Source organism: Chionomys nivalis, chromosome 2 (genome assembly GCF_950005125.1).
Source record: "Chionomys nivalis chromosome 2, mChiNiv1.1, whole genome shotgun sequence".
NCBI lineage: Eukaryota > Metazoa > Chordata > Mammalia > Rodentia > Cricetidae > Chionomys > Chionomys nivalis.
In genome coordinates this window covers 54634848-54655741 of record NC_080087.1, presented here as the reverse complement: position 1 = coordinate 54655741, position 20894 = coordinate 54634848, and the positions used below count along the sequence as shown (strand labels likewise).

The 20894-nt window shown below is 47.2% G+C and overlaps 1 protein-coding gene across 2 annotated transcripts in view; it reads right to left on the bottom strand.

The window, feature by feature from the left end:
• Positions 1–20894, bottom strand: part of Traf3ip2 (TRAF3 interacting protein 2) — a 42582-nt gene that overhangs the window by 20880 nt on the left and 808 nt on the right. Inside the window, exon 2 of one of the 2 annotated variants that reach the window (XM_057762657.1) lies at positions 8074–8910. The exons of the other annotated variant lie outside the window; for it this stretch is intronic. Coding sequence (XP_057618640.1) covers positions 8074–8902 — 829 coding nt within the window. The 5' untranslated portion in view covers positions 8903–8910. The remainder of the gene's footprint in view (positions 1–8073; positions 8911–20894) is intronic. 2 annotated transcript variants of the gene reach the window in all.

Sequence of the window (20894 nt, the reverse complement as noted above, 5' to 3'; positions counted from 1 at the left end):
AGTGACCTAACTCTATTGCAGTTAGGATTCACTCTGAATGGTCAGGTTGCTGCTCTTGACCTCATTGCCCGGGTGAAATAGCAGAATAGGGAGGATGGCACTGTCCTGAGTTTTGTCTGCAGTCGGAACAGTTTTAAGGAATCTTTGGGGAATGACAACCTCAAGCACTGAAGAGCAAACAACTAATATGTGTGTTTACTAGTGTGGCTATCTCCAGGTCCCCACGTCTGGACTCAGAACCCTGGGTGGATTGTAGTGATTTCATTTGTATTTTAATAAATAAAGCTTGCCTGAAGATCAGAGAGTAAAAGAGCCCCACTGGTCAGCCTTACAGACCAGGCAGTGGAGGCAGACACCATTAATCCCAGTAGCCACACTAGTTCGCCATAGAAACCGGGCGGTAGTGGTGCATGCCTTTAATCCCAGCCCTGGAGAGGAATATGAGAGGAGATAGGTCTCAGACACAGTCTCATTCTGAGATTCCTAGAGGCAGGGTTGCCATTTCAGACTGAGGTAGAGGTGAGAGCCAGTGGCTGGCTGCTTTGCTTTTCTGACCTTCAGGTTGAACCCCAATATCTGTCTCTGGGTTTTATTACTCATGCTACATTGGATGACCCTGGCAATTAACTCAGGCTAGTCTCTCAGGTCTGGGCAAACTCCCTGGAGCCATTTCATTGTTTGCCTTGACCCTTCTATCAGCTGTATCCTTCCTACCATTCTTCCTCTTGAAAAAGTGACCATGTACCTCCAACATAGGCCATGTACTGGCTTTGACACATGACCCTTGTCCTCTATTGTTAAGCCCTGATCATTGCAAACAGAAGGTTTGAGGAAAAAGAGCAGTCGAGGAGATGAAAAGGATTTGCCTGGGCCCGTCCCTGCTTGGGGCCGACAAAGGAAAGCAGGACTTGGAGGGGAGATCTAAGAATGGGGAGAGAAGGCCACGGAGCCTTTTGTGGTCTAGGACAAGGCCCACCACTAAGGCTTTGCTTCGACAGCCTTCTAGAGTGGGTCACATAAATCCCAAGAGGTCTAGCTTGCCAGTGGGGATTGCAGGGCAGCCTGGCAGGTCACCACTGCTACTCAGGCTAAAACAGGAGAAAAGGTGGTCCTGTCATCACGTCACAGGCAGGAGCCTGGCTCCCTTTAGAGTACCTTTGCATGGCTTTAGAAACAGCTGCGCCTGCAATCCCCCTGCATCTAGTGCACCAAGATTCAGCCTGCATGACCAGGTCCCTGTGCTTGATCTCATCTCCCACAACACCATCACGGGCTTTCTTGGCCTACTTTCATCTTGAATACTCCAAGCTGGTCCCCACCTCTGGGATCTGAGCTTACCATCTCCACACAGAAAGAGTTTGCCTTAGATCTTCACAGATCATCTTCTACATGGCTCTTATCGCCTCAGGGAGTTAGCCTCTAGCTGAGCTACCTTCTCTCTCTCTCTCTCTCTCTCTCTCTCTCTCTCTCTCTCTCTCTGTTTTAGTTTCCTCATCACTAGGAAGGGTTTATAAGAACAGGGTGAATGGGGGTTTGGGCATCATTCACCAAGCATCCCACAGCTCCTTAGGCAACACTCGGTAAATGAGGAATAGTTACAAAGGACCCATTTTGGACTGCACAGCCTGCTTGCTTAAGTCTTGGTTTGCTAGCTGCCTGCTTCTCCTCCTCCTCCTCTTCTTCCTCCTTCTCCTCCCCCTCCCCTTTCTCTGAATCAGTTTTGCCCTCCAGAAATGAGAAAGACAAGGTCAAAGAGGAGAAACTGCCAGGGCCTTGAAAGCTTTTTCAAGGGAGATGCTGAAAGTAAACTCAAGTGAAGTTTTCACTCTTCAGAGCCATTTTTGTTCCCCATATCCATTAGTGAATGGCTAATAACATTTTATTTGCTTTAAAAGGACTAGCAGGCTCTAATCATAGGGTGTGTTCCTTTTCCAGAAGGTGGATGTTAGTGCTGTTAATCAAAAGCCTTTGAATCAAGGTCAGATGATTTCGAGCAGATTATCTCCCTGCACAACATGTTTGTGTCGCCTAGCAACAAATCGTATCATTAAAATCACTAAGCACATGGGCCGAGTGTTTGACTAGCTGTAACTCAGAGTTCTGAAACAGCCACCTGTGGTAACAAGTTACACCAGTGTATATGAAAATGACCCACCTCGTTGGTTTTTACATTAGAGTACCAACAATATAATCCCCGGTATCATCCTCTTGTTCAAAACAAAGCCTAAATACCAAAGGGTCAACCATAATGAAGCCTTTCCTTCTGTGTGTGGAACTTGGGCCATTTTTTCCTGGAAATTTGGCTAGTTGCAGAGGAAAGTTGTTACATTTAAAAGTAGGTTTATTAGGTAAATAATTTCAATTGCCGAAGTTTTTTATTTTTTTTTTTGTTTTTTTGTTTTTTACATTTTAACTTATTTTGTCTTTGTGCACAAGTACATACACACGTATGCCTGGAGGTCAGAGGACAATGTGTGAGAATTGCTCCTCTCCTTCCAGCATGTGGGTCCCAGGGATCAAACAAGTTGTCAGCTTGGTGGCTGGCACCCTTACCCACTGAGCCACATGGCCAGACCTCATTGCTCAAGCTGTAACCTTCTGTTCCACCAGCATGACCAGGCCTTGCTAGCTCCGTGTTGAGTACAGGCCTCGGTGCTGGAGTTTTTGTTTCCCAGAAACAGTAGCCTAACTCAGGATGGACTACAGATTCCTTACCATGGCCTTGCTCCTGCCTTCCCTGGCCTGCTACCCTCTCTGCCCCACCTCCTCTGGCCTGCTGCCTTGTTTTTGGCACCTTAGTAACATCAGTCTCCTTGCCTCTTTGACCTTCTCATTCTTCAGCTTTCAGCTCAACTGTCTGTTCAAGGAGACCCAGTCTGCCCGCCTGCCTAGTAATATTCGTTCCAACCCCTGGCCATTTCCTTCATAGCATGAATGCTTTCGTCATGTTGTGTGCCTATTTCTACTTATTTTCTGTCTGCTCACCTCGTGTCTTGTACTATCTATGCAGTGCCCAGCAAACAACATGGCAAATTTTCCTAAGTAAACTGATGAATGAATGGGCGAGCTCTATTTACAAGTTCATTCTCCTCCCTTCTTTTTCTTCCCATCATACATTTAAAGATGGCCTTTCAAATACTTGATGTCACAGAAAGCTCTACCAATGATTAGAGGCCTCTCTCTTCCTCAGAAGGTAGAATCTTCTTTTTATTCACTCGACAAATATTTAGAGACCCTCTACTCCAGGCACACAGTGAACAAAGATGAATACGATACAGTTCCCTTCTGCAGCTCAAGATAAATAGAGACAGAGAGAGATGTGTGCGTCTGGAGGTGTCTGTTTTTCAACACAAACCCACACTAGTGTGCGTGCGAAGGGGAGGCATACAGATCAGCAGCCACCTACTTGAGAATCGCTGCTCAAAAATAGCTTCCCACAGACTTGTCTCCTGTGCCTAAAATTCCATCAAGAGCGTTTCCTTGGAGATGGAAGGTGGGTGATGTGATAGACAGGTGACTTGCTAGCGCAGTAACTCCTCAGCACTGAGCACAACATGAAAACAGCAAGAATGAAAATCTTGCAGAGTCTTAAATGAGCACCCAGCGCTGCATGCTGTTTGTCAGTCTCGTGAGCTGCTTGGCCTCAGTACAGACGGTCTGCATGTCACAGGGCTCTTACCACTTGGAATTGTAAACCAAGCCCTAAATGAGGTTTTCCATGTATCAGGGAAAACAGTCAACATTTTTCTTCCTTATTAAGAATGGTAGTAAAAGAGCTTATGAGGGAGAAAATAAAATCTGATTTTCAAGTTGTCAAGAAACATCATGATAAAATGCAATCGGTTTAGCCAGGAAACAAAAAGGCCAACATAAATTGTTAGAAGAACTCCCACAGCTGTAAGCAGCTGGGGCTCCTGCAAGGCAACTCCTTCCTTTATCATTGCTTCCATCTGGTTTATTTTTCCTTGCCTTAATTGTACATGCATTCTAGCATACAAACAATCACACGTGCCTGGGAACATTTACCCACATGTCATATTCTGCCTCCTTAATAAGGAAAACAAAAATTGTATAAAGCATAAGGGCTCATTAGATTTAGTCCCTTCTTTTGCCCAAACATTTTGCTTTTATTTACTTATTATTTTATGTGCCTGCAGGTATGTCCATGTAAGGGAGCCAGATCCCATATAATGGAGTTACAGACAGTTGTGAGTTGCTATGTGGTGCTGGGAATTGAACCCGGGTCCTCTGTATGAGCAGTCAGTGCTTTTAACTAACCTCTGAGCCACCGTTCCAGCCCTGCCCAAATAAATTTGTATTGTGGGCTTGATTTGCTTGCTTAATCATAAATTTCATCTGGGGACCTTCAGTGGAAGGGTTCTTAAACAACAGAGGCCAACTTCTGGAGCTGTAGGCTATTTCACTGCTTGTTTTCATCGCCTTTAGATTTTTGTTTTTACACGAAAAGGGTGACCAGTAATGTTACTTTTGCTTTAATTTGCAAACTGCAAAGACACACCATTAGCATGGTGATCATTATTTATTTATATTTTCATTAACAGGCAAGGAAGTAATGCTCTCCTAAAGCCGAGGAGAACCACGTAGCCATGGTTTCCACCCCACAGCCTCCCTCAGGTGACAGCTCTTTGAAGTGGTTTTGTTGGCAATTAAGTGCAGTTATAGCTCTGACATGACACTCTGCATATGCCTGTCCTGAATGGCTAAAATCCACGCCAGCCAGAGGGGTCTGAGGGCAAAGCTTCCTCTACAGGGCTGGGCCGCGTGCAGGATCCATTTCCGATCACAGGAAAACCAAAAGCAGCTAGTGCTGAGGCCTTGCTAGCAGTCAGCCACTTTTCCTGTAGCCTTTAATGCATTATCTCATTTAGTCTGCACAGCAACCTCCCAGGAGTCCTTGCTGCTAGGCACATCATTAATATTCCAGGGCTGCAGTATCCTGCAGAAAACCTTAAGCACTGGGCCACCCTGATACCTTCCCTGGGATTAGGGCTTTCAGGAGCAAGGGTCAAGGAGATGCATCATGAACTAGGCAAGCTCAGGTTTTACGCATTCTTTTTTGTCCCTTTTGACTTTTATTTATCTTTTAATTACAGGAATGGTTTGCTATTTAAAAATTAGCAAAAGTATATAAGATTACAATTAAAACTACACCTGTCCCCTCTTAATCCTTACATTCTCTCATGTTAATGGGTGGTGCAATCTTTTGGGACTTCTAAGGGTGGATATAAACATAGTTTCCTTTTGAGTAAACATGTATGGGATCAACTCTGTATCCTGCTTTCTGCCTTAATCCTTTTTATGTCAGAATATGTACATTGTTTTGTGCTACACAACGGGGACCAAGTAGACCACTGCATAAATAAATCCTGACATGCGGTGCTCTTCAACCTATGTTAAGCTATGTCTCAATACGCTCATTATAAACTGAGGACGTCAGGTCAAAATGTATTTACTGTACCTAAGCCCCTCAGCATGATTACCTTCGCAGCAGAGCGCCCTATAACTGATGTGCTGTTCACTTCGAGCTCTGTGGCTGGCCATGCACTGTGGCTCCCTCTAGTCTCTACCCAATCTATCATTTCATACCCTCCTGAAGTTATACTCTTAAATCAGGCATCGGCTCTGCTGCTCTGGGCCCTTATTAATAGACAGGGGTTTGCTTTTTTATTTTCATACAGTGTTTTATAAATATATTACTTATATGTGTGTGCATGCATGTGTGCACACACAGAGGTCAGAAAAGAATTTCAGATCCTTTGGAGCAGGCGTTTACAGGATGCCCAGTTTGTTATGTGGGTGCTGGGATCCAAACTCTGATACTCCTGATCTCTCCAGCCACCAACAGTGTTTTTGTTTTTGTGTTTTGAGTATTTTTTTTCCTTTTAATAGCTTTTTTAAAAAAAAAATAATAATATGTCAGTGTGTGGGTTTATGCACTTGAGGGTAAGTGCTCACAGAAGCCAGGGGCATCAGATCTCCCTGCAGCAGCAGTTGTAGGCATTTGTGAGCTGCCTGATATGGGTACTGGGAATTGAACTCAGGTCCTCTGCAAGAGCAGCACAAACTCTTAACTTCTGAGCCATCTCCTCAGCGCCCAGTGTTTTAATAAATATGCGGTTTGTGTGTATTTTTGCTTGTTTGATGTTTCTTTGGGACACACAACTAAAAGTTAGACTACTATCCAAAAGGGAGAACTCAAATTTTTGATAATGAAATTGCCTTCCGATTTCCATTCCTATCAAAAGTGTATAAAGTGTTCATTGTCTTTTACCCACTAGCAGTAAGCATGTGCAGGGGTTTTACTTTTGCATCCATAATTACATAAAATGTATTGTTACTTTTAAAATCGTGTGTGTGTGCATGTGTGTGTGTGCTGAATACACATGTATGTGATTGCAGGCACCTTGGAAACTAGAGTATCGGATTTCCCTGGAGCTGGAGTCTGTGAGAACTGAATTCGGGTCCTCTCCAAGAGCAGCAAATGCTTTTAACCACTGAGCCATTTCTCCAGCACCCTTTGTGGCCTATCTTAAGCTAGGTCTCATATGCACTTTGGCGCTTTGTATTTGTATGTGAATTACTCCCATGTCCACCCCAAGTTCTCTCCTGTCTGTTGTCTCTCTTGGTTTCTGTACTTTTGAGATCAAACACTCCCTTCCAACCCCCTTCAATGGAAGACATACAGAGAGCAAGGGGAAGGTGAGCTGCTGAAGGAAAGCCAGTGCTTAGTCATGAGAGACGAAGTGTCCCCATTGGGACATGTCTACCTTAAAAGGAGGCTGCCCAAGGGGGCAATGCTTACCTCCAAAGGCTTCAACAGGAAAAACTTTCCAGTGGGAAGATCTTCCTGGACTCTCATTATCAGAGTCAGTGCTTGTTTTGCTATCATGATGAAGCAATCTCCTGTCTGCTTGGGACTTGCAAGGTCTTTGACTAATTGTTCTCACCTCTGCACCTTTATCTAAGGGGTTAATCAGAAATCCAGATAAAAATAATGCTTGTCATAGAATTGGTTATTAGACCAGAAAAAACTTTAAATGTCTGAGAACAGAGAACAAGTTAATGATAACTCAGCAATATATCTAATGAAATACAGTTTAGCCTTTGAGCACTTTATCTAGATTTTACATTTGCGTGTGCGTGTGTGCGTGCATGTGTGTGTGTGCGCACGTGTGTACATGCTCTTTTTGGTGCCACAGTGCACATGTGCACTGAAGACAGTTTGCAAGACGGCTCTCTATCCATCATGTGGGCCCCAGGGAAGGAACTCAGGTTTCAGGCTTGGTAGCCTTTAATCACCAGCCATCTCACCAGCCCAATGCAACATTCTAAGCGATGGTGGAAGAAGCACACTCAGTGTCATTGGAAAGTATTTTATATTAGGTATATTTGCAAAGGGAAAAAAAAAAATCCCAGTGAAGTAAATGTAGCAAAATCCTAATAAGGGATTCTATTTGGGTAAAGGAAATATCCCTTTTCAACTTTTGGGCATATTTCGTTTGGAGGAAACTCCCCTGATACTGCTGTTAGCAGAAAAAGTATCTTTACGTGCAAGTAAGTAGAATTTCAACAGCTTTTAAAACTAACCTGGAGACTTCTGAGAACTAAACCTGCCTATCGAAGTTCGGTTGTAGTGACTCAGATTTAAGAAATCCACCTGTGCTGTGGTTGGCACCCAGCAGGCACCTGGTCCCACCCATTTTCACAGCCAACTCTGATGGGAAGGGAATAGGGAAAGGAAGAACCCAGAAAAAAGTCCCAAGAACTAGGACAAATGAATTTTCTAGCAATCATCAGCAGCTTCTCTCTGCCTCAAAGCAGATTTTAGCAGATTTTAATTGCTCAACAGGGGGATCCACTTTGTCCTCAAAGCTTCCTAGAGGGAGATTTAAGTGAGATGGGTCTTGGCCAAGAAAATGCATCCTATTAAGGCCCCCTAGCAAGCCAACTGCATGCTGAAATATCGTGCCCCAGAGAACACTCTCCCTTACTGCCAGTCTTCGGACATGGACAGTGTTGTTCAGAAGCCCAGAAGCGATAAAGATCACTTACATGGCGCTTGGTGATAGGGCCCTCCGGGACAATGATACTGATAGTTCCATGGAGCTTGTGGGGACGGATTGAGAGGAGGCCTCTGTGCACGTGCTGGATACCTCTGAAATTCAAACTGAGGGAACTCCTGGGACCTCAGAGGCCCAGGGAGGTCTTGCAGGTAACATGTGGAGGTGAGGGGCAGTGGCCTTTCCAGCTGCCTGATGCCCAGGACGTCTTGGGGCTGGGAATCATACCCGGTGTCTATCGTGGGCACATCTGGAGCTGTTCTGTTCCTGTGGGGTCGGGGCCGAGATACCGTCTCTTGGCCACCACTGGAGGAGTCAGCCAGAGCATTAGGCAAACTTGGGTCCGATGTGTCTGAGTCATGGCCAGTGTCGGGAGAGGCTGCCGAAAGCTGAGCTCCCAGCCGTCTATTGCGTTTTTCCAGAAGTGAAAACCGGTGCTCAGGAGGGAGGGCGCCAAGCACAGACTCTGACTCAGGCTCACTGGCTTCGGATGAGCATGAGCAGAATCCCTTGCCAGGATCAGGGTGCCTTCTAAAGAAACTGGCATCACTCTCCTCCAGGACTTTAGTGCGCAGGTCAGTGACCTGTTGTGACACGGGCTGGTGATGGGCAAGTTTCAGGGGAGGAGGGCGAGCCTGACAACGGTCTCCTGAACCGTGGCGAGAGGCTTGGCGAGTTGACAAGCTGCTGGGTGCCATGTTCCTTGTATTTGGAGCAGGCGGTTCCAATTCCTCTTCCAGGGAATATTCTGGGATTGGTTTCAGCAATTGACTTGGGAATGGTTCTGATTCGTCAACCTCCACAGGAATGCTTCTACTCATTCTAGTTTCTGGAACAAGAGAAAGCAAGCCACAGTCTCAGAAGATAGAGTCCCCATCTTCTGACCTTAAAGGACCTGGTTCAGGATGTGGTTTAAATTAACTGTCGTGTGACACCGCTGTCTGCGGGGCCCCAGTCACAGCGAGTTGTGTACTCAGCCATTCCAGGCAAAGGCACTAATGTGTATTAAGATATTTTATCTGGAAGGCAATTGAAGAAATATGACCAGAAGTCATTGTGTGGTAGGAACTGCTTACCAGCAAGGGGAACCACTGCTGAAAGGCAACTGCCGCTTACTGAGGAGAGAGAGGTTATCAGAAAGTGGGCTGCCTTGTGTGTTTGCAATGCAGGATGAAAATAATCCCAGGAACTGATGGGGAACAATCTCCAGGACGTACTGTTGTTTATTTAAAAAAAAAAAAAGGGGGGGGGGAGAAGCAGAACACTGTGTCTGAAAGGAGGACTAGCTGTGCGTGCCGGGGTGTGCACACGCTTCTTTATGGGTGTAACTGCGTGATGTACACAGGCCCGCACCGAGGGCGGTCAGAAGTGCAATGAGAGTTTTACCTTTTGAACTTACATTTTATTTATTTTTTACTCCAGTTGGCTATTGCTTAATAACACTAAATAAACCTAATAATACTAAATACGTTTCTTAGAAAAAGAAAGCACAAGCTTAAAAACAGGTCACGGTGACATTTTCCACTTAACAACTTGGGTCGTTTGGAGGATGTATTTACCTCCAGGCCCTGGGCCTGTAATGAAGGAAGCCATGACTAAAGGCTTGTTCAACTACCCTTGGCCCCCAGAGCAGAGCCCAGGATGCGAGCAATACTGCTTTTATCTCTAGAAATCGAGTTAACACAATGGGGAGGGAGGAGGCGCTTCCCTTGTCTGTCTAATCGTTAGCTGGTTGCTGTGATGCCCAGCTGTAGGAAACAGAGGAAAGCCTGGGAGATGGGGTGCTGTTGGGACACTAGGGGGTTCACAGGGGGCTGCAGAGCAAGTGTTGTAGGAGCGAGTGAGCAAGCGTGGGAAATCCCGGTGGTTCATACTACAGAGGGCCTCTAGACACAGCACACTTCAAACACTAGAGAGAAAAAGGCTGTGCGTGGAGTTTAAATTCCAACTTTGGATCCATGCAGCCTTTCAGCCACCCCCGTTTACGGAGAGCCTAGTGCGCCTAAAGTCCCAGGGTACATAAATTATTGTTCTAAGACAGCTTTGGAGAATAGGAATTTCCAGTCTTTTACACCCAGTGCCCACACCAATAGAGAGGGCAGCCAGCACGGCAATGTTCCCCTTTCACAAAGCGGGTCAACAGTTTGCTTCTAGATGGAACCCAGGGCTTTCCAGAGTAGGCAAGCATCTACTTACTAAGGTAGAGCTTTGGTCCCTGTCCACTGGGCTTAACTGTCTACAGAAAGCCAGGCATGCTAGCACATGACTATAGTTACAGTTTTCACAGAGACTGAGGCAGGAGAATCACTTAGACTGAGGAACAAAGCATTGCTCTTGCTCCCTTGCTGCTGCAGTCCTGTGCTCTTCCTGGCACATGGGTCGCAGCTTCAGTTTCCAGCTGCCCTCAGCCGTCCCTTCCCAGGTTGTCGTATACATCCCTTGGAAGAATCCTGCCCTCTAACTTGGTTAGAACTTTTGAAAATGACTAAAAAGATAAAAAAGTAGCCCACCATTTTACTATTTTAAAATCATTTCCTGTTATCCTTACAATTTATCTGCAGCTACAAAATGGGATACACTGTGCAGCCTGCTCTTCAGCTCAGCCAGCTGGGAAGCAGAAGTCGCCTCTTGGGGGTGGCTGAGGCTGTGTGAGCTCCTGCACGCCTCCATGAGCCCATGGATAAGTGAGAGGGTGAGGAGGGTGGACAGCGAGCCAGCTAGCAAAAGGATGACATTCTGCCAGCTCTTGTCATGTGATTCACATGATGGAGGAAGGTCATTGGTTAAAAATAAAGAAACTGCTTGGCCCTCATAGGTTAGAACATAGGTGGGTGGAGTAAACAGAACAGAATGCTGGGAGGAAGAGGAAGTGAGCTCAGATGCAGGGCAGCTCCTCTGAGAAACAGACGCCATGCTCTCCTCTCCAGAGCAGATGCAATGAAGCTCCGACCCAGGATGGACGTAGGCTAGAATCTTCCCGGTAAACGCACCTTGGGGTGCTACACACATGAATAGAAATGGGCCAAGCAGTGTTTAAAAGAATACAATTTGTGTGTTTTTATTTCGGGGCATAAGCTAGCCAGGCGACCAGGAACTGGGGTGGCAGGAACACAGCCCGAAGCTCCCACTTCATTCACACCCATTGTTCAAACTGTAAACACTTCGGGTGCAAACGCTCCTAATCTTCGTGGGTTTTCAAATGTGGATTTCTGAGAAGTAACTTCCTACCGGAAGCAAAGTTTCAGATTTGACTTTTCTAGCTCAGAGGTCTGCCAGGAGGTACAGGGAAGCTAATATCACAGGTGACAAGTGTGGCCATCTCACATGCCTTAAAACTGGTCTGTAAAGGGGCACATGGCCCCTCAGGTGTAGGAAACAAACCTGTCATGACAATAACAACCCTCACAGTAACACTGTAGCATCAGTAATCACTACAAAATGAGAATGGACCCCAAGGTTTGAAGTGAGTCACCACCAAATACACACAGACAACAAGTGTTAGTAGCCCACCCCCAAGGCATAAACTCCATTACAATTGTTTTGCTTTTTAAATGTCTATGGGCAGTGCAGCATGAAAGAAAGAACGAGGAGACAGTGAAAGCTCACCAGAAGTATTCCTAAAGACACGGACAGCCTGTGCCTCCTGTGTCTCTCGATCTGACACAAGAGAGAAAACACGCAGGCAGGCAGCAGGACCTACCCCAGGGCCTTTGCACTCATTCTCTGTTAGAATACCCGCATGGCTCCCTTCCTTTCTCCTCAATTGTCGCCTTCTCAGTGAGGGTCCCCTGGACTCGCTTGGTAAAGTGTTTACAGTCTCCCTCTCTGTTTCTCCATTCTCTCCAGCAATCATTACCCTTTCACATATTCCACCGAGATAGATAATGTAAACATTTAATCCTGTTTGCTTCCAAAATATAATTTCACCACACCGTGGCTTGTCAGTCCACTACCCACAGCCCTGACCAACACCTAGAACCACACCTGGTGCTGGTAGACGCTCAGTAAGGGCGTGCTGACTGAATTAATGGTTGCTGTCTACTGTACAGCAGTACTTGCAGCTGGATGGTTTCCTGGCAGGGTTGGCATTTGTAGACCTGGAACCTCCCAGCTCTAGCCCTGGTCAGAACCGGTCAGCCCTCTCCCTGGCAGTCACAGGGAGCATCTGCACATAGGTTAGAGGGGTTAATCGAAGATGCGGTTTTCACTGTAGTAAGAATTGTAAAAATATTATTCCTTAAAAACAGCCCAGTATTTCTCCACTGCTAACCATTCCCACTTTTCTTGTTTTCTTCTAGGCTCACTCCGTGTTCTGTTCATGTGACTCTTACCCTGTGTGGCCTGTACTCCAGTCCCTGACACAAGGCAAGTCCAGGCTGATGTAGAAAGTCCCTGCTCAGCTAGCCATGACTTTAGAGAAAGCCCCTGACCTCTGAGTGGACAGAAGGCCTGGACGTCAGCACGTGGGAACCCTGGAGCCTGCATTGCTGGGACAGCTCCAAAAGACTATGAAGCACAGACTTGTCAGACCTGGAGAATAAGAGCCTGCCTGCCACACTGTGGCCCTCTCTGCGGGAAGGGAGGGGCTAGGAGGAAACCTGGTGGGTGGGGTTATGGCTGGGACTCCTGGAATTCTCAGGGCAGATGCCAGGCTCTGCTTAGAGACTATGATAGGGCGGGGCCTCAGGTGAGCAGATTCTCCCTTGCTGTACCAGGAGGAAAGAAAGAACTATCAGAATTGTGAGTCTGTGCCCTTGACAGAGCAGTTTCACCTCTAAGAATTCCCTCTGCAGAGAAGTGTGCACATGGTGCCAAACGAAGTCTGTAAAGACAAGAGATGCAGCAAAGACTCGAGACAGAATGGCTCTGGGTTCAAAATACATTGTGTATCTCGACAATGAATACGCTGTCTTTTCACAAATAATGGGGAAGTGCCACACGAACTGAAGTGGAAACAGCTCTGAATGTATTAGTTTAAAAAAAATAAAAGAGCCCCATGGCTGTCTGTGATGTAAGACTGTACGTGTGTGTCATCTCCTAGAAACTAGAATAGTGGTCATCTCTGGGCAGGGAGTAGGGGGATTCACTTTCCAGAACGGCCTGAGCCTTTCCTAATGTGTACCGAGTGTGTATCTGTCTACCAGACTCTGTTAGAACACCATTGACCTGGTGTTCACAACGATTAAGAACCAATGCCAACTGTGACTCCCACTCCACCTCCAGGAGCCTGTGAACTCCCCAGAATACAAAAGACAAAACAGAGTGCCTATTGGCTGGCTGAGCTGCAAATGGAGGCTAGGTTCCGAACAACGGCCAGAGTGAATGGCCGCCACAGTGAACGGCCACAGTCAGGAACCATTAGCCCCTCTGTTCCAGCTCCAGAGACAGCAGCCTTCCTCATGGAAGTCTCACTCACCCATTCGGGCTGAGAACTGCAATTGCTGTGTTTCCAGCTCTTGTGTTTGGATTCCCTCTTCTTTTTTCTTTTTGTGAGAGAGGGTATCACTGTGCCAGTCATATCCATGACTGCCCTGGAACTACACATAGACCAGGCTGGCCTTGATGTAGCCTCTGCTTCCTGAGTGTGTGTGTGTGTGTGTGTGTAGGGGCCGTTTTCTTTTTTATGTGTATGAGTGTTTTGCCTGCCTATATGTTTGGCACCACATCTGTGCCTGGTGCCCTGAAAGGTCAGAAGAGGACATTGGATCCCCTAGAACTCGAGTTACAGGCGATAGAGAGCTACCATGTAGGTACTGAGAACTGACTGGGTCCTCTATAAGGGCAGCAGCCTCTGATCACTGAGCCATCTCTCCAGCCCTCTTCATTCTCCTCTGTCAGTTTCTCCATCTCTCCCCAAACCTCTGGCTTTCCTCTTCTCCTGCCAGGTCCGAGGCTGTTGTCATCTACTCTCCCCCAAGCCCCAGCAGGACCAGCTTTGCAGACAAGACACTCCCCCCCACATACCAGGACGTGTGCCCCTGGTTCTCTTTCCAGAATTGCTCACACTCCTTCCTCCCGCCTTTCTCTACACCCAGCCCAGCCAGAATCCTTGAGCTGGCACCCACTCTGCTCAGATCTTCTCCCAGCATCCATTCCCTACCGTATCATCGCGCACCTTCACTCACCAGAGTCCTAGAAAGGAGCCTGTTGGTCTCCACAGACCTCTGTGATCTCACCAGGACCTTGGTCCCTCTGGTCACCCTGGCCTCCCCTCTTGCATTCCATCAGACGGCTTCCTTCCCCTTCCTGTTTGAAACCCAAGGCTCTCCCAGGACACAAGTTAACAGACCTAAGGGCATGGTCATGCTCACAGTTCGCCGTGGCTCTGACTTAAGGTGGCCTTGCCCTGAATCACCATGTATTTCTCAGGTGTGAGCTATGCTTAGAACTTAACTCCTTTTGGATGCAGACATCTGTATTGTGATTGCTTCCCTACCAGCTGTGTAATTAAATGTTATGACCATGACAAAGTTACTTAACTTCTTCAGGTGTCATTTTTCTAATCTACAAAAAGAAAGGACTAGCAATTCTATCCCATAGGGGTGTTACAAGGCTAAAAAGTATAGCATCCCCAATGCCGAGCCTGGTCCACATCCAATTCTTAAGTTATTTTTATCCCAGCGAGAGACTTGGCTTTGGAATAGTTTTTCTAGATGCCGTCCCGCACAGGTATACCAGCTACAAAGAGTGTCATCCGATCCTAGTGTATGGGGACCATAGCTGTGTAACCAGCGAGTGTACACGAGAGGACTCCACCTTTGATTCACGGCAGCTCACCTGGTCCTGGGCCACAGGCAGGGTGAGAGTCCCATTCTGTTGTTCCTCCATGATACACATTAAAGAGCTTTGCGAAAGCCACACAGGAGATTGGTGAAGGCAAACCTGCCTAAGGCTCTATCTCCCCACAGATAGAATGGTGGAAACAAACCATTGAGATCCGCGCTTGGCACATTTTCTCTACAAAGGACCAAATAGCACATCCTTTCTGGTTTATGGTTCAGGTGGTGTCTCTTTCTTGTATTCCAGTGTGTGTGTGTGTGTGTGTGTGTGTGTGTGAGAGAGAGAGAGAGAGAGAGAGAGAGAGAGAGAGAGAGAGAGAGAGAGAGTTTTTATCTTATTCCCCTGAGGCAGGATCTCTCACTGAACCTAGGTTGACTGGCAGGTGAGGTCCTAGGATCCACCCGTCTCTGATCCCCAGCACTGGGTTAAAGGCCTGCACAGCCATGTACATCTTTTCCACGGGTCCTGGGGATTTGAACTGAGGCCCTCATGCTTGCCCAGCAAGACTCTTACCCGCTGAGCCATCCCCTCATGCCTCACTGCTTACTGTTGTGGGTTTTGTTTAACAACCTGTTAAACACAAAGCTAGGGACTGGGGAGATGGCTCCATGTTTGAGCATGTATAGTGCTGCTGCAGAGGGCCTGTGCTCTGTACCCAGCATCCACTGGGAACACAGCATCCACGGATGACTTAGAACCTATAACGAGTTCCAGAGGGATCTGGTGCCTTTACTCACCACAGACAGCCTTACTCACATGCACATACCGTGCCCCCCCAACACAACTAAAAATCAAAAAAAAATTAATATAAAATACTTCTTAGCACTAGGCTAGTATAGAAAGACCTCATGGGCTACCTTTGGCCTAAGAGCTGATAAAGACTATGCTGATGTAGCAAAATGCAAACCTAATAAAATGGCTCTAGTTAAGAAACAGTGCCCTCTCTTACCTGTTCCTGTTAATATTTACTGAATGTTGTGCGTGAAGTCGTTACAAGGATCTTTACACACAGTATAAAAATACTCATTTAGTTCTCACCGTGACCTGAGTTGATAGGGGCTGTTGTTGGCTCTGTTTTATAATGGGGAAACTGAGGTACAGGAAGGTTAAAGAACTTCCTCAAGGTCCTATGGCCAGTAGCAGTTCAGCCCAGAGCCCGCGGGCTGAGCCGTCTGCATTGCCGCTCTATTTATTTGAGAGGGCGGGCAGCCTGAGTGGGAACTGCTAGCAACTTTGTTCTAAGTCGGTTTCAGAGCAGTCACCTTGACCTGGAGAGGCGTGGGCGCGCATCTCCAGAGAAGGAGGAAGCCTGGGCATCTTTCTCTGGTGCCACTGCAATGGAGGGCGCTCTGAGACCGCAGCGGCATCTTGACCTGGAGGGGCGTGGGTGCGCACACCTCCGGTGTTCACCCGGGCCCCACAGGAGGAAGCCTGGGCGACTTTCCCCCGTGCCATTACAATGGAGGGTGCCGACTGCAGAGGCATCTTGATTTGAAAAAAAAAAAAAAAAAAAGCCCTTGATTGGATCTCATTAAATTTTAATCATAAACTGAATTCAAAATAAATTGAAACCTGGATGACAGAGCACAAACAAAGGGCAGTGATAAATGGCAGTGCCGCTGGGACGGGGACAGCGTCCAGGGGACATCTCCGAGGCAGGGACGGACGGGATGATGTAATGAAGGTGCTGGGTCCCTGGAAGAAGACAAATAGCAGACAAGGAACGGAGGAAGGGCAGGAGTGAGCAGCCTGAGTAATTAATAAACGCCGCCACAGCTCCTGAGTAATCAAGACTAGCTAGTCACCAACTGATTGGATTTGGGCTTGGTTTTTCGAGACATGGTCTCATGGAGCCCAGCCTGGCCATGGAATCCTGATTCTCCTACCGCCACCTTCTAGATGTTGAGATTATAGGCAAGCCCCACTACACCAGGCTGGATTTTAATTTTTTGTTTGTTTGTTTTGTTTTGTTTTTTCAAGACAGGATTTCTCTGGAGCTTTGGAGCCTGTCCTGGAACTCACTGTTGTAGACCAGGCTGGCCTTGAACTCACAGAGATCTGCTGGCCTCTGCCTCCCAAGTACTGGGATTAAAGGCGCGCACCACCACCGCCCGGCTGGATTTTTTTTAAATATGTATGTGTGTATATGGACTTGTGTGTGCAGTACACGTGTGTGTGTGTGCTTGTGAAGGCCCAAGGTGAACACCAAGTATGTCGCCCAGTTGGAGGGGCATGTGTGTGGAAGACCGGGCCCAAAACCACGTACCTTCTTAGGTCACTCTCCACCTTCTGTATTGAGGCAGCGTTTCTCCCACCTGGACTTTGTGGGTAGTGTGGCTAGCCAACTTGCTCCAGGAGTTCCCTGTCTCTGTCGCTAAGCACTGGGGTTCTAGGGGTTCTGCCACACCCACTTTACTCGTAGGTGGGTTCTGGGGATCTGAACTCCAGTCCTGAATTTCTTTCGTTCTTTAAAAAAAAAATACAATTTGGGTTACTGATAAGGTTGAAAAGTTCTAGAGACATATAGCATGAATATTTCAGGGGCCATAATAAATAGATACATTTATAGTTGGGAGGATCCTGAAATCCAGTTTGGATCAGATACTTTTAATTACAGATCCTTGGGATATTTCTTTTACTCTCTAGGGAATAATTTAAAGTTTCTTTTCACGTTTGTTTTTTTATGTGGTGTGTTGCCGTGGCTCCCATGCACAGGTCAGCAGACAACCAGGCAGGAGTCTGTTCTCCATTTTCTACCATGTAGATCCCTGGCATCAAGTTCAGGCCGTCAGCCGGGTGGCAGGCACCTTTAGGAACTGAGCCATCTTCTTGCTGGCCCCCAAAGAGTAGTTATGTGTGTGTCTAAAAATCACAGATCTTTAGAAATATCTGTAAACTCAAGAATTTCTTCGTCTACTGCCCAAATGTATGCAAATTACCATAAGGCTGTTTTGCTTAGTAGATCCTTGGTTTGGGGTGAACCAGTCAACTTGGGTTCAAACTCCACTGAGCAAGCACTTCTAAGCTTACTTGCAGAATTTCCCTGAGAGAGAAGCTGTTCCATCAGGGTTTGCCAGAGGCTCTGAGGCGGGGTGAGCCTTGGAGACAAGGGAACATTTGTTGGACTTTGCACAGGAGAACTCACAGCAGGCTGGGGACAGTCAGTATACTCTCCCCTGACTAGCAGAAGTGACCTTGGGACTGGAGGGCCGAGACTTCTGGGAACAGACTGCCTACCACACTGAAAGCTGCTAATAAAAACATTTAGAGAAACAACCTCAAGCCAGCTCGGGCGCTTTTGTTGCCCTTGTTTTGTTTGTCTGCTTGGTTTTTTTGTTTGTTTTTGTTTTTGCTTACTTTACATGAGGTTGTCTTTCTAAAGCCCCCTTTTGTGATTCCTCATTCAGGTCACAGAGTGAAGAAGGCACAGGAAGGATGAGAAGGGTTTGGAAGAGAGAAGGAAGACGGAACCTCTCTTGCTGTGGCAGGAAGATCTTACAATCTGTCTGTAGTACAGGTGCAGAAGGGTCGATGGGACAGTCCCAGGAGAAACGCAGGAATGTGCACGGCGGGCCAGTGGCCAGGCTGTCTAGGCAGACGACTCAGGATAGGAAAAGTTCAAAGATGGGCGTGAGAACTGTTTACCCTTGGAGAGGAAAGGAAGCACATGGAAGGCTGGGCACAGGAGCCAAGTTTCCTTCACCACGTGGCATTGCCCAGACCGCATGTAGACTAGGTCTGCAGTGGGTGAGAGGACAGGCTGTGTGAGCGTCTCCCACCCATCAAATTGCTTGGTTTCAGCAGCGCCATCTGGGAACCAAGCCATAATGGTAGCGTGCTAAGGATGCCACATGGATGAAAGGCCACCCTTCCTCAGTGAGTTTATAGCCTGTGGTCCCCAAGAAGGTCTAGGTGCACACCTGTGCACGCACACATACACCAGCACGCACACCTGTGCACACACACGCACACCTGCACACACACAAACACACCTGCACACACACATGCACCAGCAGAACACTGAGGTTGGAGCACACACGGGCTCTAGGAGCCACACTGGGTAGGAGACAAAGAAGGTTGGCGTGGGAGAAGAAACCCTATGTTTCACGAACTAAAAATATCTGGGTGACAACGTGTTGAGAAGAAACAGGAGAGGCCTAGGGGACAGCTTCTCGATTCCAAACATCGGCTGCTTCTCGTGGAAAGCCAGCCGGACTATTCTGATAAGGAAATGGGATCAGACATTATGGGTCATTTGGTTGGATGTGAGAGGAACGGGAAGTGGCCTGTGCCTCCATCTGCGCTTTTCCGGCAGCAATTGCCTGCAGGCCGTACGTGTACGTTTTTTAAAGGTTAATCTAAAATTGCCTGCAGACGAAAACGATTTGAATTCAGGATCTAGCTGAGATTTCTATTCTGCGACGTGTAAAACATTGATTTAATTTAGACAAACCACTCCGCCATCGTCTATCTTGCTGAATGCCTGCTAAACGACGCCTGGAAATATGACTTTCTCCTCTTCTTTTAATTTTCAGTCTATTTGAAAGTCACTGGCGCCTTTGTCTTGGGAGGTGCTGGCTTGAACGTGTTGTGTCTCTGTACCCTCTGAGAATCCCTGAGTGGAGGATGCTTTCCCTCCAGCAGCCTGTCACCCTGCCCACCCCTTCCTCCTGCTTAGCCAGACCCATGCAGTGAAGACATCAGAACGGCCTCATCGCCCATCTCCTCAGACCTGTGGAAGGGCTGGGAAGAGCAACATCCGATTAAGCATGGCTGTGGGGAAGCTTTCACCCATCCAAGCGAGGCTGGGTGGCAGCTGGCAGCCACACAGACCTGCTACCCTGGTTTAGATGATCATGTTTCAGATTTAAACCGAGAATCAGAAACTCGTCACAAGCAAGATGCGATGGAGGCCTGGTGCCCTTATTCCAGAACACACAGAGCCACCTACAAATACCATGAGGCCTACACTAGAGCCTTATACCCAACAGAGAGTTTCACAATACCCAAGTCCGCCAGTTCCCCCCCCAGCAAGAACCTACTGGGACTGTACTGATAGTAACTGATCAAAAGAAACAATAATTTTGTTTTTTTCAAGCCGTGGTTTGGAAAAGGTTAAGGACCCAGTGGACCTGCCATCTAATAATGAGTCTAACCGTAGTCACCAGCCTTACATGGTGCTCGCATGTGTTCCACTGCTCCCTTGCCCTCCTATTAAAGGCCCACACACTGCCTGCTGGGGCCAGGAGTGCCTTCTTGCTCCAGCTCCTGGCCTCTGAAGCAGGATCCACTGCCAACCCTGGAGCCTGCCTTGACTCTCCGCGAACACATGGGACATGAGCTAAATTCAAGAAATCCCATTTTCCCCTATGTGGTTAAAGCCAAAAATGACGGCTGGATGCTAAGCAGCCCTCCTGCAGAGCTGCAGCTGACTCTCCCGCCCCCATCTCTCCACAAGCTCCTGCCCTGACAGCAGCTTTACCTTCGGCCTGGAAAGCAGATGAGGGGACCTGAAAAACTTCTTAAAAGTTTATGTTCAAGGAACCTGAATACCTCTACGGTGTTTGATGGCATGCCAGGTTCTGCGGGAAGGTGGGCCTGGAAAAAACGTAAGAAGCAAAGGCCTTTCTAATGAACTGGTAGCAGAGGTGAAATTTATATGTGTAATAATCAGTAAACAAAACATGTCTTCTAAGACCACCCATTATGGTACCCTTCAGGGACTATGCTGGCCTTGTTTTGTTAGAGAGGAATTTAGTCATAATCATGTTAGTACACACACACACACACACACACATACACACACACACATTGCAGATGAAGAAATCCAGGCTTATGGGAGCCAAAGAGGATTGCCACACAAAGTGGAAGGAGAGTTAGGAACCAAGTTTTCTGACCTCTTTTTAAATTATTAATTTGGTCTCCTCTCACTTACTCCTTTAAAATACAGTCTCGGTAGTCTAAGAGGCCACGGAGAACTAGGAAGTCACAAGAAGGCGGCTCTTAAAAAAAGCGTTTCCCTCCCTACCCCCC